Source organism: Ammospiza nelsoni, chromosome 5, assembly GCF_027579445.1.
Source record: "Ammospiza nelsoni isolate bAmmNel1 chromosome 5, bAmmNel1.pri, whole genome shotgun sequence".
In the NCBI taxonomy this organism is placed as follows: domain Eukaryota; kingdom Metazoa; phylum Chordata; class Aves; order Passeriformes; family Passerellidae; genus Ammospiza; species Ammospiza nelsoni.
Window position 1 is genome coordinate 69,525,389 of NC_080637.1, and position 26,869 is coordinate 69,552,257.

Genomic DNA, 26,869 nt, shown 5'->3' on the forward strand with positions numbered 1-26,869 from the left:
GCAGCATCAATTAACCCTGGCCCCTACCAAAGTCCATCAGTCAGCTCTTCCTTGCCATTCATTGGTGGGGATTGAGAGGAATGATGGATTCATCTTTACAAACAAACTGTGTCTGCTGGTAGACAACATCAGCACTGAGAGATAAACAATGGGAAGAATTTCACTGATTGATTAACGGAAGAAGATATTTGCCTTTACAAATAAACTGTAGGTTTGCTGGTAAATGAAACTGAATATTGAAAGATGAAAGAAACAATGGGGAAAAACTCCAAATTCCATAAGAATTAAAAATGAAAAGGGAGGTTACACATTAGAGGGAAATCTTTGGTATCAGGCATTCCAGGAAGTCTGTGCCTCTCAAGTACCTCAGCCAATGGGGAAAGAGAGAAGGGAAATGCAGCAGGGAAATTGGGATAATAAGGAGGCTGTGTCCTCCAAAAATTTGAGAGACCCTAGGGGAATATCCCATGGCCTCTTCCTGCCTGACATGGAGGCCTGTCCACCACGAGAGGTTTCCCAAGAGCAGATTGTACCTAAACCTGTCACAGTGACAGCACAGACATGACTGTCCCTTAGGACAGCAGCTTTCCAACCCTGCCTTTTTTTTTTTTTTCCCCTCTGTTGTTATTTTTCTATTCCCATCCTTGTTGTTATTTTTCTATTCTCATCCTTGTTTCCAGTATTGCTGCTGATAATTTCCACACCACCCTACCATCAGTGAGAAGGCAGAGGCCATTACCTTTGTTGTAGACATTGGTGGGCAGCTGGATATCACTGTAGGTTGTGTTCACCAGCAGGTTATTGAAATGCTCATTTGGCTCCAGAATGAATTCATCCCCAAGCTCCACGTAATTGTCATTTTCATCCTTATCATTAATCAGGAGAGAGTTGTAGTAATCAAACTGTTGATGAAGCAAATAGAAAAAAGACAAAGAGAGAATAGCACAGACTATTACCAGCACTGTTTAAAACAAAGAGGGGACATATGGAGAATCAGGGCTTCAAAGAGGATCAAAATGAGCCACAAACAAGCTATTACTAACTGGAAGTGTCAAGCTGCCCAAATGATGGTTTCTGGCCACTTTGTTTGTTGCTGTCATATGCCCACATGACTGAAAGCACTGTCACTGCCAGGAGCATTGCTTAAGAACCACTGCAGAGCACAGGGGCAGGGTGGCAGCCTCCTGTGGCCCCTCAGCTGTATTTAGGGGATTAGCTAGAAAGGTGAAGTGTCTTATGGGGTCTGGCTCCCAGGTTTAGCACAGGACACAGCAGTGCTGACCTCACCCAGCCTGTCCCTTACTGAGTTCACTGCTGGACATCCAGCTGGGATTATCCCCTCATTCTGGCACTCCAAATAGCAGGCACTCATTGGGAGCAAAGGACCAAGCAGAAGGTGCTCAAAGACAATGAAGTGTCCCCCCACCCATGAAGGTCACTGGGGATTTACCATCTACAGTCACTTTAGTACATCCAGGGCATTCTTTGTCCTTGGATAACCTATGTTTTTAAGATGCTTTTGCTGACTTTATCTGAGCCAGGGGTTACATAAGGATTAGTGTTCAAGCACTAGCAGCACCCAGAGGGTGCAAATGGAGTGTGCAAATACAGAGTCATGTACCTCAACTCACCCATGCCCCTTACTGTGAATGCAGCTGACCCAATTAACGTGGCTAATGGGATTCTTTAAGAAAGGAAAAATAAAAAGTGAGATGAAATTAGTAACTAGCTTGATTTCAAGGAGTGTTTTCAACTTTCCTGCAACTGAGACATGTACTTGCAGGGGTAGCCTGTCCTTCTGCTGAGCTGTCTGTGCTTGTACTGTGGATAGAGAATTTCCTTCCACAGCCTTTTCATTCCAGCTCCCCTCAGCAGCAATAATCCCACAGCTTGGCCACAACAAACAGTTATTAACAGAAAGCCAATTATCCAAATTGATTGGACAGCACCAAACTTTCACCTTAAGGGAAGTCCTGACGAGTGGGTGTCTGTCTGGTACAGAAAAGATGATGGGAGCTGTTAAGAAAGATGGTGAGAAACTCAGTTCATTTGGATTAAGGTTTGCTGTGGGTATTTGTAACAGCATCCTCCTAGTTGTTCATTCACACTCAATTTTTAGCTCATTTTCCAGTCAAGTAACCCACAAAGTGCCAGCTAATTTGCACGAAAACATCACATAATGACAGTGTTGGCCAGTGCAGTAAAAGTAAAGCCAATAACATCACTCAGCCCAATGTCTTCCCAAATCCTTCCCCTCCCAGAGCCACAGGGACAAATCTTTTTGGCGTTCCTAGGCTTGGGATCTGCCAAGGATATCTCTTATTTGCAGCAGTCTCTGAGTGTCCTGCAGACAAGGCAATTCCTAAGCCCAGGAACCTGGTGGGGGTGGGTTCCTGGCTGTGCCCTGAGGATGTGTGCCACGTTTGCCACTGACCAGGATAAACTCACCTCCAGTGAGGAGTTGTACTCATGGTTCAGATCTGCATCTTCTGCTGCTTCCACCAGCCTCTAAAGCAAGCACACAGAAACGAAGGTGAGTGGGTGCTGTGGCAAAGCCCTCCAGAAGTTCTCCCAGCTGTATCAGCGATTGCCTCCTTCACCACAACCACGTCTGGGGTTATAAACTTCCTTCTTTCCCTCCTCTCCTGCTGACCTGTCATTCTGTGCTACAGTTTTACAGCTTGGAAGGTACATTATTTGCAGCTATTTATTGCCAAGTGTATTCACACCTACTTACTCCAGAGTCCCTGCTAAACCCCAGAGCAATTTTAGATATCACAGGACATATACAAACAGAAACAGGTCCATTTAGAGAAACAACAGACAGATTTAATTTCATTTTCCATGAGCCCTTCCAAAAAGCCATGGGAAAGGCATTTCAGCCCCAGCTTGATGTCAGTATCTCATCAAAGGAAAAGGCCTTGTGGGAGTCTCAGTCTGGTATTGTTACTGAGACAAAGACCATGACTGGATTTTGTAAAGGGCTCAGCGATGCTGTGGCCATTTATAAGCTCTTACCGTTTATGGAAGGCAATAAAATCAGCCAGTTTTCTCCAGTATGATGCTTCAGGGCACTAATTCTCAATTGGTACAGACTGGGAAGGGATCCAACTAAACACGTACATGTTTTCAAGGTTGCACAATCAGCAACAGTCTCAGCAAAACTACATTTTGCTCCCTCACAAAGGATAAGGCAATCCAAACACTGGAGAAGTGTGGCTAAGAATTTAATGTTATTGGCCAAAGTTCTGGGACTAAATATGCCCACATTTCACTTGGAGATTCAAATGATGTGTTTCTGGATGACTTTTCCACATTAGAAGCCTTAAACAGTCAAGGCTCTGTGACTACAGAAATATGCTTTTCATAGTAGGTAAATACACCGGAATATGATAAATCCTTAGATGCAGGAAGCAAGGGGGGCCAGAACGATTACCTGCTCTGATCTCCCACACTGCAGCAGCTACAGACCCCTTGCCACCTCCTCCACACTTCCCCATGTACACAGCTGGAAATCCAAGCACCTTCCTTGCAGCCTGTGCTCAGGAGGTGCAGAAATTCCCCTTGAGCCACACACAGAGCTGAAACAAGCCCCTAGTCTTCAGCAGCCAGTGTGCACTATGGAAGGATGAACTGGATTTTTCACTTCTGAGAGGTTTTCTTCTCCCCCTTTTTAAACAGCTTGTCTCCTAAAAGAGTGTTCATTCCCTCATATTTATTCCTAGACTTTGTTTTTGTCTTATTTTCTAATTTGAGCCGAGGGAGAAGCCAGCATCCCCTTGTCTGAACGCCCACATCCTCCCACCAGTGTCTGCTTAAAGCTCAGCGTGAGCAGCCAGCTGCACCAGCAGGCTCCTGCCTGGGCAGGGGAGTCCTCACACAACCCCTGCACCCACACACTCCTGGTGCAGGCAGAGCCCTGTGCCTGCTGCTCTGGGGCTGGCAGGACACAAAAATTCCCTCCCAAAGCCCCAGAGGCAGTGGTCATACCTCAACAGCTTCCACCTTCCTGCGGAGCATGCTCTCCATCTGCTCCGAGAACTTCTTCACCAGCTCCAAGCCATCCACCTCCTTGATCTTCAGGGTTGGCTCCACATCTTTGTACTTCTACCCAAGGGAAGGAAGAAAATCCTGCTGAGCAGGAGGTTCTTAAGGAGGGGGATGAATCTATCATTGCTAGCTGGGTATTGTCTTTGTATTGAAACAAGTGCTCTGATTTTATCACCTTCCACCTTTGCCTTTCCCCCTTTTCCATCTGCAGATTTGAGGCCACAACTCAAAGCACTTGGACCAAGTGAAAACAACTGATCCAACTGTGAGCTTGTGGCTGTAGAAAGGAGCAATGCACCTGAAGCTACGAGTGCCTACAAGTTAGAGAGAAGCAGAAGGCCAACTTTTAAAAACCCAAACTGTGCACTGACATCCACAACAGCTTTATACATATCACACACCTCCAGCTCACTCAAGGCAGAGGGAAGAGCAAGGGAATGGAGCTGTGTGCTGTCACTGCAGCTCTTCCTATGCCATGTGAGCTCTGGGGCACTGTCCTGACTGTGCTGCCTCAGAGCCACCCCATCTGTGAGGGAACTTGCCAGGTCTCCAGCAAGAAGGGCCTGCTCAGTGCTCACAGGGGAGACTGGCAAGAAAAGCTGAGACAGAAAGGGATGATGCCACTTATTGGGCACCCAGGATAATAATTTAGGCCAAGAGCAACACAGAGGCAATTCCCAAAACCTAGGAATTATGAGCATGGCTACTTGCTGCTGCCTCCAAGGGGAGAGGTGCTATAATGAGGAGGATCTAGATCTGACAGCTTTAGAGATAACCAGTTTATTCTCACCACGTTTCATAAAACCTAGGAATTTAAAAAACCCAAGAGTACATCTAAACTGTAAGCATAATTTGTCTCCTTAAATCTGTTCTTTTAAGACTGGCTAAAATGGTCTTTATTTCTCCTTTGCAAAAAATCCCTCTGCTAACAGAGACAGCCAGAAAGAAAGATTAATGAAACCTGTGAAAGTTCGCAAGACAATTAACTTATTTCAGAAAAGACAGAGCCTTATCTCCTGAGCAATCTGGAAACTCAAAGGCAACCAATTGCAATTCTCTGGTCCCTCATCATCAGTTTTGTCTGCAGTGTGTACAGCCCCCCCTCCATCCTCACACTGTGTTAGCAACAGAGCAGCAATCTCAGCCAGGGCTGGGCAAAAAAAATGATGTGGTTAAAAGGGCAAGGAGATGGCAGGGGCTCTAGTGACACTTCTGAATTAGAGAGAAGCAGCAGGGAAAGGACTTTGCATGTCTTTAGGGTGAGCCCGTGGAGTCCCTTTTGTTCAAGAAGCTCCTTGACCATGCAGGAGTGAGCACGGGCAGAGGCAGAAATGCCTCGAGGACGGGGCAGGCTGAGGAGGTCAGACAGAAATAGCAGCAGCATCCAGCCCACAGCAGGCATGGCAGGGAGGCTGCTCGCTCTGTCTGGCATGATTAACAGCAAGGGTTTTACTGGATTAAAAATGCCAGGCCTCCCATCCCCTGGGCTGGGGAGCTGGGACAGGCAGGGGAAGCAGGAGGAGGAAGAGGATTGAGCAGGAAGGTTGGGGTAACCACACTGCCAGAAGAGAAATGTGCAGCACAACCCCTGACCACGGTGCCTGGCTGGTGAGACACTGCAGCACACCCCCAGCTGGTGTCTGTCCCTTCAGCTCTGTGTCACAGCTCTGCCAGCACAGAGGTGATCTCTGCCAGGCTGGGCTTTAATCAGGCCCTGCTGGGGGAGCAGGGTAATCTCTCCTGGGAAAGCTCACCAAGGGGAGGACACATGGGCAAGCAGGCACTTCACAAAGTGACCTGCCACAGTTACCCTATAGCACAGCCTCAGGTAAAAGCAACAGGGCTTTTCCCTCTCTCTGTAAATTTTTTAATGTGCTTTTGACATACTCACAAGCAGATGTTATGGGGTAAAAGTAATAATGAGAAATGAATACCAGTCTGCTCATGGCGTGCACCTCTCAGGCCTGAGATCCAGCCAGAGATGGGAAGGAAAAAAACCCAACACAAAAAAACCACCCAACTTTCTGCAAAGTTCCAGTTAGCTAAGGAATACACCAGTTTTGAGCTCAAATACTATCTGAGCTTTTTTCCTACAAATGAACCAGGAAACCACTACATGCCTGTATTCCTGCCCTGGAAATCTCTGCCTGTTGATGACTATTCATCCAAGATTTTCTAATGGTGGGCAACAGAGCTGTGATTTCAATCCTGTCACCAGACACCATGGCTGGAAGTCAGCTCAGGTGCATGTATTGGCCAGGATCATCCTGTACAACCTGTGCTTGGGGTTCAGGCTATCAGATCATTTTAAGTTATAGAACAGGAGTCAGGCTTGGGAGAACTGGCTGAAATGATCTGATGTTTGAAAAGAGGCCAAGAAGTTAGCTCAGCTCTAACACAAAACCTTTCCTTATTCATCTAGCACTTAGCATTCCCCTAAAACAGTAGGAGCAATTCATTAAGATTCCCCTTCTGCCGTGACGGGGGTGGTGATTTAAAAGTAGAATATCCAGAATTCAGTATCCTAAGTTTTATCTGTGAACAGAGATATGTCACCAAGTATATATTCTTGTTCCCACCTCCATAAAATCCAGCCTATTGAAATACACAGTGCTGCATTACTCACTGCTAGTGGAACTAAATTAAGAGTGTGAAAGACATTCCTTTCATCTTCACCCAGGAAAATGTCTTGACTGAACTTCTCAAGTTTGTCTGTTCTTTGCATGTTTTTTGGGCTTTCTAATAACACCAAGGCCAAGCTGTGATGCAGGGTAAAAGCCTGCCCTTGGGGATTCAAGGGATGTCTGTGATCTCACCAGGCCTCTGGGAATGATACAGCCTGGTAGGAAGTCAACTACTTGAGTTTGCAACATGATTTTAGGGTTCTTCTGGAGGAAACAAACAAAAAGTTCAAAGAAAACTAAGCAAACTGAAAACCATAAAAGAAAGTTTATGCCAAGTATTAAAGACAAGGTTTATATGCAAAGCATTCAGTAACTGAAAAATTATGACTCTCACAGCTACAATAAGCTGGTTACTTCAAGACCATTAGGCATGAGGGAGACATGAAATAAGATCCAAACTGAGATGACAGCACCTTCTGTATTTCCTCAGAGACAAAATGTCTGTTGACTTAAACAAGCACTGAGAAAAGAATCACCTGGACCTCTGCACTGTGCTCCCCCCACTTCTGCTGGTCTGGGCACAATCCTGCATGCAGAGAAATATCTGATGTGAAAAACAGGTAATAGCCCAAAAAAGAGCAAGGTGTCTGGGGAGCCGGTAAATCCATGTCTTTAATTTTCAGACTTTGGAGTGTTTGGCTCCCCAGGCCTAACATACCAATGAGATAATCTGCATAAAGTTATTTAGGATCTGCCAGGGTGCATGGAAATTATATTTATTAGCAAAAGATCTGTCTGCATCCACTTGTAGTGCTGGAGGTGCCAGGGATGCAGTGGGAGCCCTCTTGGGATAGTCCCTGCTTTGACATAAATTGTGAAGAAATCCTACCTAAAGAAAAGGACTGAAGTGAGTGCTGGCTGCTTCTCCCCTATTCCCTTATTTCCCAGGGAAACAACAGGAGATAAAAAAGCTCAAGAAGTTAAAAGATAAACTTGAGCTGCTTAAATTGCTAAAGTCAAGTTAGGGCAGAACACAACACCGCATGAATTTAGGAAATGATTTTTTACTCGAGTGTTCACAGAGCAAGGCTACATCAAGCTCATCTGTACCCCTACTCAAAGTGACATTTTCCTTCTGAGTCACACACACTGGGAGCTATGGCTTGGGGACCCCAGGGGACAACAGGCAATGCAGAAGCATCATCAAAACTGCTAAAAGCCCAATTTTTGCATCCACATCCTGCTGCAGCTGCCTCACAATTAGTGCAAGAAGTACCTTTATCAGGGCTGACAGCTTTTATTGCAGGGTGACTCTCTCCTCCCAAGAAAAGCTGATGATGAGCACAGACCTCAGTGATGGACGCTGAAAGCCTGTCCTGGTCAAACCCAGCAAAGTGAGTGCTGCAGGATATGATCCCTTACTCCAGCAAAAAGCAGCACTCTGGGGACAGGGAAACAGGGCTTAGCAGTGAGGCAAGGAATGTGATACCCAAAACCTGTGTTGTGCATGGGATGTGAGTGTAATTGACAATGGTAATATGAGGACAGAAGTCAGACACCTAGAAGGTGTAAGGGAAAACTCATGGCTTGTGTCAGAGAATCAGAGAAAGAGTAAAACACTGGATGGCCACAAAGTGGAGTGTGCATTCCTTTGGATGCAGTCAGCAGGCACCATTTCCCAAGAGCAGCACTTGGGAGGTGCAGGGCAGAGATCCCCAGGTCTGAAAGAGGAACAGCCATTCCCCACTGACCTAAGGAAGCTTCTCTACAGCTGCAAAAGGGACCATTTGTTTAAAGCCCCTGAAGCTACACCCTTGAATGCTGCTGGAAAGTTTAGTGCAGTAGTGCCTGTTTGGTGAACAGGCCAAGCAAACTCTGCCCCCCTGGCTTCCAGGGCAGCTGCCTGAGGCAGAGTCTTAATGGCAAAATGCAAAGAATTGATAAACAACTGGCTGAATACAGATGAGGAAACCAAAAAAATAATTAGTGTCAGCTGGAGAGATGCAGGAGGGGATGGTGGGGTGAGTGATGAGTAGCAGAGAGACTTAGGAAAGGAGGAATGAAGGGTCAGCATGGAAGAGCAGGAGGTGATCATCAGAGGGAAAACATGAGGAGTGCTGTTAAAAAGTATTTGTAACAAAAAGTGATACAATTAAGTGGGGCTCAGCAATGGCTGATGAAAGCAGGGAAGGCACTGAATGGATCTCCCTCTCCATCCATGGAGAATGGCCACAGGGCATCACTCTGGCCTTAGGGATATGGAGCTCCATGGTTTAAGAGACAGCTGCACACCAGTGCCTTGTTCTATCCTCCACCCTGCGAGGCACACAGGGAGGTGACACAAAGCAAAGGGAACCCTCACAGGTTTTGCCTACCTTCTGCAGCAGGAGAGAGCCTGAATACTTAGTCACAATGGAGTACAGCTCCCCACCAAAGGCATCTGCCCAGGACTTCACCCTAAAAAAGGCCAAAAGAAGGAAAACCCGTGTTAATAATTCCAAATCTGCAGAGGTGGTCAGACAGACAGCTGGTTAGTCTGCAGAGTTTTCTTCAGACAGCTAAAACTCCATCCTCCTGAGTACAAATCCCTCTATTTCTCTAAACCACTCTCCCACAGTGGCAATGTTCTGTCCAGCCACACAAGCAGCAAGGAGACAGTGCTGCTCTTGGACATTCCACCCAAGAGACTGGAGAGCAGGGAGAAACACCGAGTTCTGCTGGTCTTGAACTTGTCCCACCTAACTTTGGATGTGGAAATTTGGTCTTAGATGGCATCTGAGCTCCTTCTGTTGCTAGCAAAGGGAAATAAATTGCTTTCTGCAGACACCTATTCATCTCTCATGACAGGCCCTGGGGTGAAGGGCTAGACACTCAGTGCCAAATCTGCTGAAGAGAAATAAGTGTCAGGACTTAGAGAAGGTGCCACAATTCACCCCTTGCATTCAGCTCCTCCAGCAGAGCAGGCCACAGACTGATGAGCCAGACAAATTCTCTGCTCTCACTGGTGGTGCAGCTGCTTGATAATGCCACAGCTGATTATGCACATTGTCACTGTAAAGCACCCCCAGCTTGTGCCATCCTGGAAATAATGGATGGCAGCGATCCCACATGGAGAACAGTCAGATGTTGAGGAGCAGCCTGAACACTGAGCCATCCAAATCAAAATAGATGGCTCCCAGAATTGACAGAGCACTTCATCAGCACTTACACAAGCAATGCCAGGCAGCTCCCTCAACAAGGATTCACTTAAGAGAGATTTATTTAATGCAATGAGTGGCCCTCTCCACTTACACTTCTTTATGATAAGTGCAGAGTCTTACCTACAGCTTCCAGGGGAGTTCTTTGAGTCCCAGGCAGGCTTTAACCCCAGGGCCTGTTTTCCCAGTGCATTGCACCACAAATAACACACCAACACAGAGATGAGCGCAGGAGAAAAGCCAGCACAGCAATGGTGGAATAATCACAGGAGCTCACTTCTGCCTAGGAAAGCCTGCCTAAACTCCCCTCTTGCACACAGGAACACACAGGCTTTTTTAAACACATAGGGGATGATTTGGAGCAAACACAAAGCTTCAGCTCTGCACCTCTCTCTACTGCTATAAAAAAGCATGAGAGAGTGGGTGCCTTTTAAAATCAATCCTTAACTGGCAATGAGGCATTCATATTTAACCATTCAGTGTGAGCTAGCACCAGCTAAAGTAAATTTCTTTACTTTTGTTTTTTTTCTGCATTGTGCATCTGCTCTTATTTGCAGAGCCAGAGCTTTTATCTCACCATTTCATCCTCAGAGAAAAAAGCATACAGATATTTTCTAGGAGACCAGGATTTATTTGGCTATATCAGAGTTATTCTAGCAAGCCTGGAATAAAAGAGGAAACAGGGATCCCATGGGATGCTTTCCTGTTTGTTGTAGTAGTGACTAATCATTCCCTTAGATATGAGGATCTCTGGATCAACATTTAAATTGATGCCCATCTGCTCCTACTGGCTTTGCAAGTTTTATGTACAAGATGTTTTGTGCTGAATTTAACAAATATTCTCCAGTCTCCTTGCCTTTTACTGTAGAAAAAGAAAACCTAAACATGAAGGGATAGTAATTTCAGCAGGGATGTTTATTTTTCATTTCTCTCCCCATTTCTCTCCCCTCACCTCTGTTTTGTGTCATATTTATAGTGTGCCCCTGCTCCTTCCAGCCCTCAACATTCTTCAACACAACAGGGTGGAAGAGTCTGTGGTGTTAATTTCTGATTAGTTGAGCAACTTCTTGAAACTTCCAGTAACAGCAGAACTTGAATAAAAACGGGGTTTGTATAGTTTTGGGATGTCTGCTCTGGCTCAGGGACTGTTACTGTTTCTGGTCTCAAAGCAGAGGAGGAACGAGGCACAAAGACAGGGGGACCAAAGAGAAGGGCAGAGACTGGCAGCTCTGGAGGACTGGCTGGAAAGTTAAGGGCACAGAAGAATGAGAGGGCTCAAAAGTCTCAAATCTCTGTGTTACAGGGCTAAAGTTTGTGTCATTAAACATATCTGGCGGCATTTCATGGAAGTTGCAAAGTAGGAAAGTGAAGAGGCAGAAATACACTGGCATTTTTGTATTTAAAAGACAATTATTAGCCAGGGAAATGAGCAACCTTAGAATACTGGGAAATTAAGGGCAGCCTGCTGAACTTAAATTTTTTTTCATAAACAAGCGAGAGAAAAGGTCATTCTGAAATTCACCAGCTTGCAGAGACATTTCTTTTAATTGAAGCTGGCTCTGTCCAGCTCAGGAGTAGGTGTATGAAGGCAACAGGAGCAGCCTAAAGAGGCCACACCAAGTTGATCTTTGCCTCTCCCACCAGCATTTCCCAGTGTTCCACTACCTTAAGAAGAAGTCAGCCCCAACTCCTGCCTACACCACGGCTGGTGGAGGAGCAGGGCTGCGTCCAGTGGGGGAGAAGAGGCGCTTTGTGCGCTGAACTGGCACCCCAGCAGCACCGCTAGGAACTGACTGAGCAGATTTCTGCACAGAGAGGAACGAGCTGGCAGTGATCCAAGCACGATGCAGCAAAGCCAGACAGGGCTTGGGGAGCAGCACAGCCCGACTGAGCCTTGTGTCACCTCACCCTGCCTGAACCCAGCTGCTGCTTGGAGGGCTCCGCTTTTGTGTCCCCCCCAAAATGTCCCTGTGTAACCCATGAAACAGAGCCATTTTCTGCTGACTGACTTACTCCCTCTGGGCCTCTGGCCAATGTATTTCCCTGCTGAAATTTCATTTCAAAAGGGCGACTTTTGTGTTTTGGTTAAATTCATGAGTGGATTTGAAACACCAGGGATTAATTCAGCCATTGCTCTGGTTTTAGTACCAGAGGAGAAAAGCTCTTTTTCTATTGTTTATTCTTCATTCTTGCACAGGAATAAGTTCCAAATTGTGCAAAGTGACGTAAATTTCTTTTTTTCAGTATCACATTATAACAAAACACATCAGAAAAGGTTTTGGTCAGAGATTGTCTGCTTCTAATCCCTGCTCTTGTATTCTGTGGCAAGAACAGCAAAAAGGACAGGCTGGCTTCTAAATGCCATAGGCTTCAATGCCAAAAGATATTCCTATGTGGTATTTATCCTGGACATGAAAAGTTGATTTGCTTGGTTTGAAGTTGGCAGAAGTTGGATTTTATCTTGTGTAACCTCTGTGTCCCTTCTGTGCAACCCAAATCAGAAGCATTTTTGCTGGGGAAGGGCTTGATAGTGCAAGAACAGAATGGGCAGCAAAGTTTCCTGAGACCCTCCTGGATAATGTCAGTGCAGCTCCTGGGCAGATGGGCTGGATTGGTGGCACATCTCTAAGTGCCTTATTGGCAATTTTTGAATAAAAAACATTTCCACAAACGCAGGAAAGTGCTTAAGCTGTCTTGAGTTGATTTTTCAGATGTCTTCTCCTCAAACTGGCTGGCAGAGTTGTCCCCTGTCCAGACCAAGCTGCTGTCCTGCACCCACAGCCCTGTCCCAGCACCCCAGAGGCTGCCCCACAACAGCTTTAACCAACGCCAGCACTGACATTTCTAATCCTTAAAGGATTTAACTCGCCCAAATCAGCTTAACAAGGTGAAGTTTCTATAAACTGGGGTTGCTGAGAGCTCTTGGGCTCCTGGGGGGCTGCCAGGGCTGCGTTGCTGGCGGGGAGCTTTCCGGCAGTGACGGTGCTGGATGAGCCGCTCGTCACACGGACACACGCAGGCCTTGGAGCGCTACAAACCCAAAGTCTGCAAACCAAAAACCCCAAAAGATGCATCTAGAGTCCTTGCATGTGCAGTGCACGCACAAACCACGGCTGGGTGTGCTTTGTATCGCAGCTCAGCTTCTCATTCCTTCCCTCTGGAGCTCTCGGGAGGGCCATTACGCCTTTTGTAGAGAGGTGGAGCCAGCACCAGCAAGAAGGGCTGAGGCCTCTTTCCTCCATTCAGCCTCGCTCGCTAACATCCTCTGACAGCCACAGGTGAATAAACACGGCTGTGTGCTTTACCCAGGCCCTTTGCAGCCAGCACTGACCCAGACAAACGCAAGGGACCAGAGCTTTGGAGCTGCAAACCTTGCTGTGCACAAAGAGGTGTGTCACTGCCCCAACACCTCATGTGCACCTTCCCCAGCCAGAACCCGGCCAGTGCTGTGCATCCCTTGGGTGTTCCTGGCATCTTAAAACCCAGCAGTGCCTACTGAAACAACTCTGCTCAACTGGGAGCTGCCAAACTGGGGCCACTCCCGTCTGCCTCCATGGTGGGATCTCTGCAAGTTTTGCAGCAGCGGCAGCGAGGTTTTACGAACGTGTCTTTAAACTGGTTTCGCCTTCTGCTGCCCAGTGCATTAAAGGAGAGCATTAATAGATGTCAAAATACTTAACTAAAGGAGATGAGTATCATTGCTACTCTTGAGGAGTGGGAGGAAGAGGCATTGCATCTTAGCCTAGACCTGGACACAGAACTGGCAGCTCCCATGTCTGTGTCCTCTGCCAGGAGCCAAGGGAGGGCAGTGCCAGCCCCTGGAGCCATGTGTCCCCCTGGAGACATGTGTCCCTCAGGAGCAGCCTGTCCCTGCCGCGCCTGCCATGCCGGGGAGGCAATTCCCGCCCGCACCGCCCATGCACGCAGCAACACTCACGTTTCCAGCGGGATCTTCGTCTGGGCCCTGGCCCAGGGCGGCAGGCAGAGCAGACAGAGCATCATCCACGACACGGCCCAGGGCCCCATCCTGCAGGCACCGGCCATCAGCAAGGGCTCCGGCCGGCGGCGTGCGGGGGCTCCCCGCCGCTCCTGCTGCCCTGAGGGAGCTCCCCGGAGGCCCCCGCCATGGTGCCGGCCTGGGAGCGCTGCTTGTGAGGGGCCGAGCCCCGGGGGCACCGCGGCCGCCTCTGCCCCGGGAGCGCCGCCGCGGCTGCCGGGCGCCGTCGGGCTGTCCGGCCCAGGCACCGAACCGTGTGGGAGCCGCGGCCCGGTGCGTTCCCACGGGTGTGAAGCGGCTCCGGGCCCGCTCAGGGGTGCGCACCCACGGGTGTGAAGCGGCTCCGGGCCCGGGGTGCGCACCCACGGGTGTGGAGCAGCTCCGGTCCCGGTCAGGAGAGAGCGGCTCCGGGTGAGGAGCGGCTCCCGCTCCGAGCCCGGTCAGGGGTGCGCACCCACAGGTGAGGATCGGCTCGGGCGCCGGTGAGGGGTGCGCACCCACAGGCGTGAAGCAGCTCCGGGCCCGCTCAGGGGTGCGCACCCACAGGTGGGCATCGGCTCCGGCCCCGTTCAGGGGTGCGCACCCACGGGTACGGAGCGGCTCCAGGCCCCGGAGCGGCCGCGCCAGGAGGGAGCTCGGCGCTGGGAGCTGCAGCGGCTACGTAATCCCCTGCCAGCCCTTAATCCCCTCGCCAAGCAGCAGCAGCCGCAGATTTAGGGAAGTGGAGTGGGATAAAATCACCCGGGATTACTCTGATTTCTGAAGACGGGCCTTGGCTTCTCCAGCCGGAGGTCAGGCCGTGCCTGCTTTAAAGGGGTCGCATCCACATCCCCCAGAGCCTTCCCAGAGCTTCGATCTCTGCCTAGCGGGGCCTCCCCGACCTGCAGGATGCTGGCGGGTCCCTCCGGCTGGTTTTCCCAGCGTTATCTCCTGTCCAAAGGGGATCCGGGGAGCCCTGAGGGTACCGGCGGGTCCCTGCCGGCCCCTGTCCGGTGCTGAGGTTTGCACAGGGATGATGAGGCCGGGCAGAGCATCCAGGACAGCTCCGAGGCAATTGCCAAGGCAATTTCCGTCCAAACCGCAGCTGTGGGTCTCTGGCAGGGCAGAGGAGGGAAACTGAGCAGTGGAAAGCAAAAGGGACATGAAAGGAAGGGCTCTCTCTGCCAGTTTCAGCTGATCGCCTCCTAATGTGAATGATTATTTATTAATAGCCGGACCTTTCAGTTTGGCCAACATTCACTTGAGATTGCCATCCCTTGGTCTGTGTCTGGAGAGCAATGAATCAAAGGAGCCCAATTGCTGAGCCTGATGAATGACAGGAAGCAGCACACTGCACACTCGGATGAGGGTCACACTGTGGAAGCTCATTATCATCATGAGAAGTATGAATTATAAATAACTACAGATATGGCAACAGAAAGAGCATAAATTACTGCTTCAACCTGTTGAACAGCTTGGCTCTGTGGCTGTGAATTAAGCCATTTATTACAGTACCTTCCAATCATCTTTTGCACATTTACAAATGGCTTGTTTAATGTAAAATGCAAATGTTTAATGTAAAATGCAAAGCCACACTAGATTGGTAGGTTTCTCTAAGGACAGGGAGGGGGGAACTGGCTGTCAAAGCACTGAAATAAAATGAAGGCCTGTAGTATAGATGACAAGTATAAGGAAAATTAACTGAATCCTGGCCAAAACCAGCACAGATGCAGTTTAAATGGGATAATAGAAGTGACAAAGGAAATACTGAAAAGGGAATAAAACCAGGAAACACTGAATAGAGGTTAAATTGTATGATGAAGAGGCTGAAAGCCTGTGGTAAGGAATTAAGTAATTCCAGGAATAACTCACCGCAGGATAGGATGGCTTTGTCATTTATTACAATATTTACTCCAGACTGAATGTCTTCTTGAGAATCACAATCTTCAAGCAGAAGCTGCAGGCCTGGAGGGCATAAATTTCTCTTATGTTTTTAAGTCTGTGCAAAGGGCTTCATGGGAAAGTTGAAATGCTTCTTTCTGACCTTAAAATCTACAAAAGAATCAATTTCTACACAGCGAACACTCCAGAGAGAGCGCCTTTAGCACATCACATGGCTGCAGGCAGCTGCCTGAGCCAGCCTGGGAAGGCAACAGGCAGAGCAGATCTGGGCCCGTGTAATTCACCTCTCCCAAGTGGCCAAAATGTGCAGCCTCCTCCTGCCCCTGCAGCTGGAAAAGAGGAGAAAATTGCTCTTAGAGGAGCTAGGAAGACTGACAATGAAGCCTTAATTTGTCTGTGCTTACCAGGATTAAAACTGAGGGGTGGCATCCAGGGTGACAGGCTTCCCTGTATGAGGACTTGAGGGAAAAGAGGATAAAAATTCACATACTGGAAAAAAAAAATCTGAAATGAGATCTGAAGGCAGGAGCATCAACATTTTAGATAACATTTTTTCTCCACTTTGCAAGGAGCCATAAAAATTGCTATTGTGAGTGATTTTTGCAGGATCTCTTCAGTGTGCTGCTTGCAGCTGGGACCCAGGTTAATCCAGATGGGTTCTGGCAAGAGCCCTTGTCTGGGTGTGTTTGGTAACCCCTGAAACACTGATAGAAAAGGCAATGAGACAGCAGCACACTGAACTGGGAGATCCAAATCCCTTTATTTGGATTTATCTCATTTAGTGGATATATCTCACTTAACCCCTTAATGATCTAAAATTGCAAGGAAGTAAGATTGGAAGATTAAATGAAAATAGCACTGAAAACTGAAAACCCCAGGTGCCTGGAGGGGCCTTAATGGGATTAGTGTGCATCCAGTTGCTTCTGCAGAGCTCAGCCTCCACCGTGTGTGAGCACAGTTGGAGCAAGGGAAGGAGATAACAGCAGGGGCTGACTGGGGAAAAAGAAAATGAAATCTGTGAGAAAGAATGAAAGCAAATACATTAAAAAGAGTGAGAACTTAAAGCTGCAAGAGATACAAGGTGAGCAAGTGCAGCAATTTAGAGCTACATTTGCAAAACCATGAGGCAATAAAAAAAATACCTGTGTGATTTTTGTGCTGTAGACACAGGCAGGGGAGAGATTTACCTGCTCTGGTAAATGCTCTGGGAAGCAGGAGGATTTGGAGCACACATGCCCTCCCAGAGCCCACATCACTCACCCCCATGGGCTCTGTACATTTCTGCCTGCACACCCATTCATCTGCAAGCCACATGCTGTCCCTGCAGTTTATAGAAGCAGCCACAAAGGTGTCGTATTAATTAATGCCTTCAGCTGGTTACTTTGCCTTTTTTTTTCCTTTTTAGTTTTTTTTTTTCCACAGCTCTGCTCTAAATTTAGACTTGTTTAAATACTCCAAGATGAAATGAGCATTTTTAAAAAAATTTGTTTTTGCTAGCAGCATTTTAAACCCTCATCAGACACAGTGTTCTGAGCAGTAGGAAATTCAGGGCCCAGAGGGAGACACCAAGGGAGAGCAGAATGCACAGGAAACAAAAAGCACTGGAGCATCTTGCCACCACCTCTGAAGCCATGACAAGGAAAAGAATGAATTAAAAAAAAGAAAAGGAAAAGTAAGTGAAAGCAGATGCTCTGTTTGGGGAGAACTGTGAGCAGTTCTGCCCCACAAGAATGCAGCTTTCCTGAAAAAAAAAAATGCAGGCAGAGGGAAAGTGAACTTTATCCACTATCAAAGGGTTAAACTTAATCTTTTACATTTCAAGTCCACCTGAAGGGACTTGACTAAGAGAAAGGGAAATCCCATTTTAAAAGAGATTAAAGCCTTTTGTGATAAACTGGCTGCACTGGAGCAGCTTTCTTGGGGAGGAGGCTTTGCTCTGTGGGGAGCCCCAGGAATTTTGGTGCATCAAGTGCCTGAATAAATGATGGCAGTCATTCTGCCAGTCTGTGCTGCAAAGACACTTGATAGTGCACATCTAGCAACATCATCCATGCTGCCAAATCCTGTGTATTAGAGGCATGATGCAATGACCCTGTTTGGGGAACACTCTGCAGATCCCTCCTTCTCTCTGCTCACTGTGCTACTGAGGATTCAGGATTTTGCAAGGTTATCAGGACAGAGGTATTCGGGCCAAATTAAAGTTGTTCCAGCCTGGCAGGGCTACAAAAAAGGAGGGTCCCTCCTCCATCTGTTCCACTGTCAGGGTCAGCAGGTGGGGAAGGCACAGAGATGAGTTCACAGAGATCATAGCTTCCTTTGTGCTCTGATGTTACTGGTTCACCTACTTGCTGAAATCCTGATAAGGATTTATTAGGTCATGGCTGTAGGGTGTTTTGGAAATACAATAATTCTCTGAGCTCTTGCAGGGGGAGACAGCAGAGCCTCCAGTGCCAAGGACCCTCTTCTGGCTTGGCAATGACGTACAGGGACAAAGCAGCAAAGGCCCCGCTTCCCTGCCCTCCCCTGATGTGTTCGGGTGGCACTGTCAGTTTACCAGGGGGGTTTCCCTGTTCCCTGGCAGTGGGGGTGGCTCAGGGAGGCCGTGGAGCTGGGCTGCAGCCTCTGCTGGGCTCTCTGTGGTGATGCAGGCATGGAACATCTGCCTGTCAGGGACGACGGCATCGGCACAGCTGAGCCGCCTCTCTCTCCCCAGCACAGCGCTGAGGGCCAGGGGCTCTCCATCTGTGGGCTGGCACAGCACTCGTGCCTCGTCCTTGGGGAAGCTGCTGCACGCTGCCACAGCATAAATAAATAGAAATTTCTGGGCAGAAAGATTATTTTGTTCATCTTTCAGAGGTTGAAAATCTTTGAATCTTTCCTGCTAATTTTTGTTGCCAATACTGAGTGTTCAAGCAAGACCTGTTGTAGAAATGTGTACGAGAATTTATGGAATATTCAGAACTCAATTTAAAAAAATCTTAAAAGTCTTATTATTTCTTTTCCCTTCCTTTTGATTTCAGAGAAGGCAGCAGCTTTGCCAAAATTCTAGGTCACAAATTAAAACATTTCATGCTTTTCTCCTTTGAAAACGAGACCACTTTTTTTTCCCCACAAAAATCAGAGGCGATCAGTTTCAGTGTGATTACAGATAAAAGCTGGGCTTTGGATACATTTTACCACACATTGATGTAGGTGTAGATAAAACCAGTCCATTCTTTCATGAATATTAATGAAAACATGTTTTGTGATTTTAGGCAACCATCAATTGTTATTAAAAATACCCTGACAGTTCTGAAGAAGAGAAAGAGGTGGGGGGAGGCTCTGCAAACTGCTTTCCACATCCAATTAACACCGTTTTGTGTTTTGCTGTGCAATTACCCTGTAGTGAGTGTGAAAGGTGCTTCCCTGACCTCCAGCTGCTCAGCGGGCTGGCAGGGAATGGTGTTCACCCATCCAAGCACGGCAGGGCAGGCTCTGCTCCTTTTAAACTCTTTTAACCTCTGGTTACAATTCCAGTCACTTCCCGTCACCCTAAATTGCCTCCGAGTCCGTAATTAGCTCAGTCACCTGCCAGCTTCCATAGCACACACTCCTTCTTCCTCCCTTCGACATCTGACAGCATCCTGCTCTGCCAGCAGCTTTCAAACAGATTCCCCTCCACCCCAGGGCCTTTGGTGCCACGAGCCTGCCCTGAAAGGATGAAGATACAAATCACGTTGTGCCCACAAGGATCATTAAATGCCTTCTTTGATTTCCTTCAAGGAGCACAAACGAGCTCAGGAAGCGAACCAGCGTGTTTCTTGCCAGCCTTTTTTTGTGGTCGTTGATGTTTTTGAGCCCCCCTCGGTGTGGGGTGATGGAGCTGGTCCCTCCCTGTGGTGGGTGAGGAATCTCCAGCTCTCAGCCATCTCCTCCTGAGGTGGGTGCTGGCTAAGTAGATTGCCGACCCCAGGACAGAGTGGTTCCCAGGGATTCAGCCTGGTCTCTGTGTTATGAGAGAAAATAACCTCTCTCTTACTGCTGGAATGTGAGGCAGTGTGCAAAGCCTGAAAAAATCAGTTTTAGCAGCCTGGCTCCTTCTGCCTCCCCCCTCTGTTGTCAGCATCTGGGCAGCACATGGGACAGGCAGGAGAGAGGCAGGGAGAGCTCAGCAAAGCACTGGGTCAGGGACAGAGCAGCCTGCAGCACGCTGGAGATAAAACCAAGAACTGTGTCCACCATCCACAAAAACTGGAATGTAAGATTGCAAGAGTTATCCATAAATAATATTTTATATATATAAAATTTAAATATAAAATTTTAATAGATTAAATATTTCTAAATTTTCTGTTGCAAGAAAGGAAATTTCTATTCCAACTTATGATGTCTGTCTCAAATCATCTTTTATTTGCCGAAGCTGCACTCCACCTTCTGCCTTCTCGTTAGTGCAGCCTTGAGGCTGAAGTTTACATCTTCCTGAGCCAGAGGCTCCTGAAGTTTCAGACAGAAGCCAAACAGTTGTGCCCTGAGGGATTCCTTCACAGGAAATCTGATATGCATAAAGTAGGCAGAGCTGTGCTGAAATCTCATTAGTGATGGTTGCTTGCTGCAGCTCTGACCTTGCCTTAATTCGTTCAAGTGATGCTGGAGTTAATTGGCGTTCTCAGTTTGGAGTGATTCCCTTTTACAAGGGCACTTTAAGCCTGGATCTGCTCTGCTGGCCAGGCCTGTAACTCCCCTAGACAGAAGAAGCATTACCTGGCTGTACTTGTGCTCCAGTGTCTGGTGTCACACTCTGGCAGCCCCCGAGTGTCACCCAGGGCTGGAGGGAAACCAGCACCAAACACAGCAGCTGGGTTTGCAGCAGATGGTGTCACCCAGCCCCAAGGCTCTTCCTGCTCTGTCACCAGGCACAGGGACAGCCACCCCTCCCAGGACACTCCACCTGCTCTCCTGCTCCAGTAAATGCTCAGCCTGCACCTGCCTCATTTGGGAGGTGAATTCCTGGGACTGGCTATGGGAATTTCTCTGTGGTTGTCAGGGAAGCACACACGGACAGAGACACAGCACTCCTCATCCTCCTCTCCTCCTCATCTTCCTCATCCCACCTGGAGATGGGAGCTATCCGTGCCCAGATTCCATAAGCCCTTTCCTGGGCCACCTTCAAAGTGTGCCCTGCTATTTTCACAGTCCTTAGTTACTGGTCAGCTTTTTCCCATCCTTGAAGTGCCATAATTTTCTATTTGCCTTCCAGAGGTTTTTCCAGAGCTCTGCTGGTATTTTTTCCTATAGCTGTTTTCACCAGCTATTTTTTTTTCTCATCTACCCAGGCAGAAACAGCAGGTGGAAAGGTTATTCACTTCCAAAGCCTTCCCTCCAAGGATGGGCTGCAGCAGCAAAGGGCAGGCTGGTGTTCTTTGCCATCTCACCAACCTCTGTTGAGGGTGATCAGGAAAGAAAGGAGCTCACTGTTTTCACAGTCCTCCCAAAATGCTGGGAGGAGTCCAGCAGACCTCCAAATTCCACAGCATGCTGGTCATACTCAGGCTAAAAGATTAAAAAGGGATAGCCTTACACATCTAGTATGGAATAAGATGGAAGCAGAGAAGGTTGATGTGATGAGAACTCCTGAGAATCAATTCCTTAGGAGGGCTGAGAAATCTGACAGGTTAAAAGAGCATGGTTTTTCTTTTCCTGCTTTTTGGCAGGGCAGACACTGATCAGCTGGATTCAGTACACTGCTGAACGTGTTAACCAAGGAGAAAATTGATATTAGCTCCAGAAAACAGCCACTTGTGCCATGGCAGCTCAGGGCCATGGAGGAGTAGAAACAAGTGCAGAGAGCACAGAGTGAGCTCAGTGTCTGGCCAGGGGTTTTGTGGAGATCAGGTTTGCAGATTCTGTGCTCTGTAGTCAGGAGGATGTTTGGATGTTTTATCACCCACAGTGGGTTGTTTTCAGCATTGCTGAGCAGTCTGTTCCCTAGCACCTGAAGGCTGGGGAGGCCAAGGGCATAAACACACCTCAATAGCTCAATAGCCCACTCTGTTCTGGCAAAGTCATTTTATGGGGAAGGAGCTACAACAGAAAGTTTTGCCTTTTCCTCTCCCAGTGAAAATGGACTTTTTGTAATTCTGGTCTTTTCTGAAATGACAGTAGCAATTGCTCACCTCTGGACAGATCATCAAAACCCCTTTCAGACTCCCATTAAGCTGCTGCAGTCATCAGGCAAGAGGAAAACATTTCTAAGGCAGAAGCACAACAACAGCTTTGACAGCAGCACGTCTCAAATCACATCAGAGACTCAGAGCAGAGCTAATGGGACAGGAAGGATAATGGGAATCTTGCACCAACTGGTCTCCTCAGTGTCATCTTTGTCACACAGCTGGAGACAGCATATTTGGGAGCAACTGTAATTTATTTTTTGATCAATACAGGAGCTGCATATGAAAATAGCCTTGCTGCTCTGGTCACTCCCTGCTGGCTTTGTTCATTTCCCTGGCCCAGAGCAGGCTCAGGGCACGCCAGGCTGCCACGTGCCAGCCACTGGGATGCTGCAGAGCAAGGGACAGGGAAGGGATTCCTGCTGGGTGATACAGTACCTGCAAAGGGAAAGGAATACAATATCAGAAATCCTGTATTTGTCTGGACTAATTTTTGGTTGCTAGGCTGCTGCTGTTGCCTCTGTCTGCTCCTTGCTTTTTCCAGTTTTCGGTGCTTACACAACATGCTGATCTCTTTACAAAGGGCTGGATCTGGGAAACAGAGCAGTTTGGGCTGGGCTGAGGGATTTCTCAGCTGGCTGCAAACAAAAATGAAGTGTTTGGAGAGGAGTGAAGCTCCAGTGGGGTGTGACTGAGCATCAGTCTCTGCCTTTGACTTCTGAGACCTCCATACACCTGTTACGGAACTGCTCCTCATGCCCATTTCAAGTGGGGTAATGTTTCCTTCTCTCTCCTTTAGAAGGGTAGTGTGTATAAAAAGCACTTTTAGACACTTCTATCTAGCTGTTTATATAAATGCACTTGTAGAGCAATGTTGAAGACTTAGAAGATACATATAAGAAATAGAAATCTTTTAAAGTCATGTTGAGTTCTCATCTGAAGGAGATAATGAAATCATCACTTCCAGAAAAGGAGCAGAGCACTTCAGATTAAATACCCAAAGAGTGTTTGTGCTCCTCTCTTCTGTATCTGAACCTGCCCCTGTTCCCCTCCCCACCTTCTGTCTGTCCAGGCCTCCCTCAGCAAAGGGTAATTGAGCAGCTTGTTATGGTGTGGTGACAATAGCCCCACTTCTATCTTCCTGTCACTTCCTAAGCTGATATTTTATCTCTGAGATCTTCCCACTTCATAACCTGCTTGCTTCAAGGTGTGCACAGCAGAGACACAAGGGGTTCTTCATCCCTGGGCATGTGGCTGCTCCCTGCACTGACACTGGCCAGCCTTTGTCTTCTGGATTTAGCAGCCCTGCAGTGAGGGATTAGCTGAGTCTCCTGAAATTTAATGTTCTCTAAATTTCTGCTTTTAGCCAAGGAAGTGAAAGTTTCCCTTGACTTTCCGTGATTTTTTTTTTTTCCCAAAACAAAATCATGTTTTGCTTGTGCTCTTTTCTCTCCCTGGTACCTCTTCTGATTTCCACATCTTCATTTCTGCCCCTAAAGGCAAGCTGAAAATTTCCAGTTTTCACACCTCTTTAGAACTATTCACTAATTTCAAAGTCCTTCCTGGACTTTCTTGAGTACACAGTCATAATTTCTTCATATTTCTCAAAGGATTTAACTGGAGACTCCTCAACTTTACATTCCCTCTACCCTTCCCTTGATGAAGCTCCTGCTTTATGATCTCTGGAGGGGCTTTTATCAAAGACAACAATGCTTTTAATTGTTACAGGATTCATCATCTTCACCTGTGGTCCTGCTGACACTCTGAGACATTCCTAAGCTGTGGCACATGTTTGGTGGGATGTGATGGACTTGAAAGGAGCCCGTGGTGATGGCCTGTGCTTGCTGGTGGGGCAGACAAACATCTCCCTGCAGTTGCTTTGGAGGAACTGGAGATTTTAGGAGTTGGGGCAGGGCTAAGGAGGCACAGATGGGTTGGAAGCACTAGGTTTTGGCCAAAACAGGAGAAGGGAAAGAGGGTGAGACAGCAGAGGCAAGAGGATGATGCTGCTTGCAAGCACACCTCTCACAGAGATGGGAATTGCAGCTCTGCTGCCAGACTTCCAGCATTCAGTAGGTGATTCCTGAACTTTGGTACAGTTCTGCAACTTGGCAGCTCCCCTGATCCAAGCTCTTGGCTGCAGCTCTCTGCATCCATGGCAGAAGCCAGGAGAGGCAGGACTCCCGTGACAAGGATCCAGGAGAGGAGCCTCAGGCACAAAGGAACCCTGCTCAGACAATGAAATGCACTCGGGCTGAGTGGTGGTTCTGGGGCTACTGCTCCAGGCAGAGAGCAGGCAGCTGCCTGTCAGCCAGACTACAAAGCTGCAGTAAAAATGAAGGAAAACAGAGCTTTTGTTCCCAGCCTGAGCAGCCCTGCTCTGGGAGGGCTGCCAAGAGCCTGCACGCTTTCCTCTCTCCCTTTCAACCTTGTATTTACAGGCAAGTGCTGAAGAAAAACCCACAGGTGGGCAGGGTAATGAAGGGACATATTAATAATTTCTCTCTCCCTTCTAGGATGTTTGAGAAGCAGATTTCAGGTCTTGGTGAAGAAATCCAGGATGGGTGGCTGTACTTGGAGATAAAAGGTATAGCAAGAGATGTGTGGCAGCAGCACTTGGGCAAAAAATGTTAATATTTATGTAAGATCTAACCATGGGATTAACATCCCTCTGTGCACACAGTAGCAGCTGTAGGAATACCATCATTTTCCAGAGATCCCTCATGCCATGGAAGCAGGATACTCTCTTGCTGATAGGAGGATCTCATCCTTTCTAATCTTTTTCTCTTGTTTAGTCACACACTAGAGGGTTTTTCCTTCTGCCTTTACAGGGCTTACCTTGCTTTGTGTAGCATTTGTGTCCAAATAGAGAAAAAACATATTTTAATTAATGTATGCTCCAAATAGCTTAAAAAATGTTGAGTAGGGTTTTTTTTAATTACCTGTTTGACTGAAGCTGCTGCTCTCAGAAAATGTGCAGTGACTTCCTATTGTGTACACCTGATATTTATTCTAAATTAATTTATTGGATTTATTAAAGTTGTTGCTCACTTATTGAAAAGAAGAAGCATAGACATTACTTGAAACTCGAATTCTTTCCACAACAGCTGTAAAGGAAAGGCATTCTTACATAAAACATATTTTTTCCAATATCTATTCTTCAAAGTGATGTAAAAATCTTTTCCTCTCCACTTTACCCTTTTCAGTACTTGTTTCCTGCTTGTTTCAGTAGTTTTTTTCAGCTAAACTTAGAGCAATGTGGTTCCTGCACTTCACGTTCACTTCCATGCTGGGCAGACTTATATCTGAACACTGTTCTGGTTTGAGGATGCAATCTCCATTAAAATAAAAAATCCCCACAAATCTGAAGGGCAGATTCACAACCCCTCTCTGCTGCACTCTGAGGAAAGGCAGGGGCTTCTCACTGTCATATTTTCTGAGAAATCCCTTGCCCAGCATTCTTCTCCTGGAGCTGAGAAGCCTCAGAGAAAAATGCAAACAATAATTATCTGATTTGCCTCTCTTGTGTTTGGCTGCTTTGGAATGTGGTTTGGCAATTGTTTATCCAACAGGTGATTGTTTCATTGGTTTCATGTGATTTTTTTTAACTTAATGACCAATCACAGTCAGGCTGTGTCAGGGCTCTGGAAGGAGTAATGAGTTTTTCATGATTATCTTTTTAGCCTTCTGTAAGTATACTTTCTCTATTCTTTAGAATACAATGGCATGGCATGGCATGGCATGGCATGGCATGGCATGGCATGGCATGGCATGACATGGCATGGCATGGCATGGAATAGAATAGAATAGAATAGAATAGAATAGAATAGAATAGAATAGAATAGAAATCAGCCTTCTAAGAACATGGAGTCAGATTCTCAATTCCTCCTCCATCTGGGGAACCCACAAAATACCCCAGGGGCTGGCAGTGGTGTCAGTGCAGTTCAGCAGTGGGTGCTGGTGCTGGGGAAGTGCTGCCCAGGCTAACTTTAGCCCAGACACTCTAATCCCCCTGGCTAAATTAGGTTTGTGCTGAGAGCTGCCCTCTCTCAGATTAGGCTCGGGATCAGCAGCTGCCCCGTGGGAGGGACCTGCAAACACTCCTGGGTTCCCAGAGTCAGCCAAGGTAGGGGGTACAACAAAGTCACCTTCTGGTACCTGTGGCATTTCCCAAGTCTTGATGTCCTCCAAGAGGAAGAGCCTTTGGATCTCAGTTTCCTCAGCACCTCAGTGTTGGGAAGGATGGAAGTTTGATAAGGAAGTTTCACAGATATGTATGCTTGGCAGAAAGATTTTTGAACATAGAATCTGAAGAAGGAATAGAAATGAATGCAAGTTTTGATATAGAAGAAAAGAATTGCTGAGCCAGTCTTACTGGATAACCAAGAAGGTAAAGGGTGTGTTAGTTAGAAGGGGTTTTTATGACTTAGAGCAAAGGATAAACCCACCTCAAACAAGAAGAGGTTTTTACCAAGCACAAAGCACAGCAAAGTTGCAAGTAGAAAAAAGGTACCAGAATTTTCCACTGCAAGAAAACTGAAAAACAACTTTTAGCTTAAACTGTAATGTACTAACTTTTAGTGACTGGAGAATAGTAACATGAATATGGTAATTACAGTAGTTATGATAGGCTATAGATAATAGCTATAGATTGGTTCTGCTGTATTAAGATGCTCTGCAAGGAAAAGTGCAGTGCAATGTAACCAAAACCAAAGGGTCTCCAGGCCTGCCTGCAGCTGGAGCTGACAGCTGTGGGCACAGCTCTGTCACCCACCACCCTGGACTGCCGTAACATCCAGGATACATAAACTGCATTTTGGATACAACAAGCTGCATTTTGGAGAGCTGCCTGGAGTCCCCCATCCCTCATTCCAGCTCTTACGCCCCAGATCAGCTCAGTGCAGCTCCTGCCTCTCTCTGCCCTCCCCACATCCCAGCCCAGTGCTGCAGAACCCATCCCTGCCCTGATCCAGTGCC

The 26,869-nt window shown here is 47.3% G+C and overlaps 1 protein-coding gene across 1 annotated transcript in view; it reads right to left on the minus strand.

Moving 5' to 3' along the window:
• The window catches only part of CACNA2D4 (calcium voltage-gated channel auxiliary subunit alpha2delta 4), a 119,548-nt gene extending 105,633 nt beyond the window's left edge, over positions 1 to 13,915 (minus strand). Inside the window, exons 1-5 of the mRNA XM_059473076.1 lie at positions 13,809 to 13,915; positions 9,050 to 9,131; positions 3,991 to 4,107; positions 2,449 to 2,508; positions 740 to 902 (exon numbers count right to left, since the gene is read on the minus strand). Of these exons, the coding sequence (XP_059329059.1) occupies positions 740 to 902; positions 2,449 to 2,508; positions 3,991 to 4,107; positions 9,050 to 9,131; positions 13,809 to 13,915 (529 nt within the window). The remainder of the gene's footprint in view (positions 1 to 739; positions 903 to 2,448; positions 2,509 to 3,990; positions 4,108 to 9,049; positions 9,132 to 13,808) is intronic.
• Between the last annotated feature and the right edge of the window lie 12,954 nt (positions 13,916 to 26,869).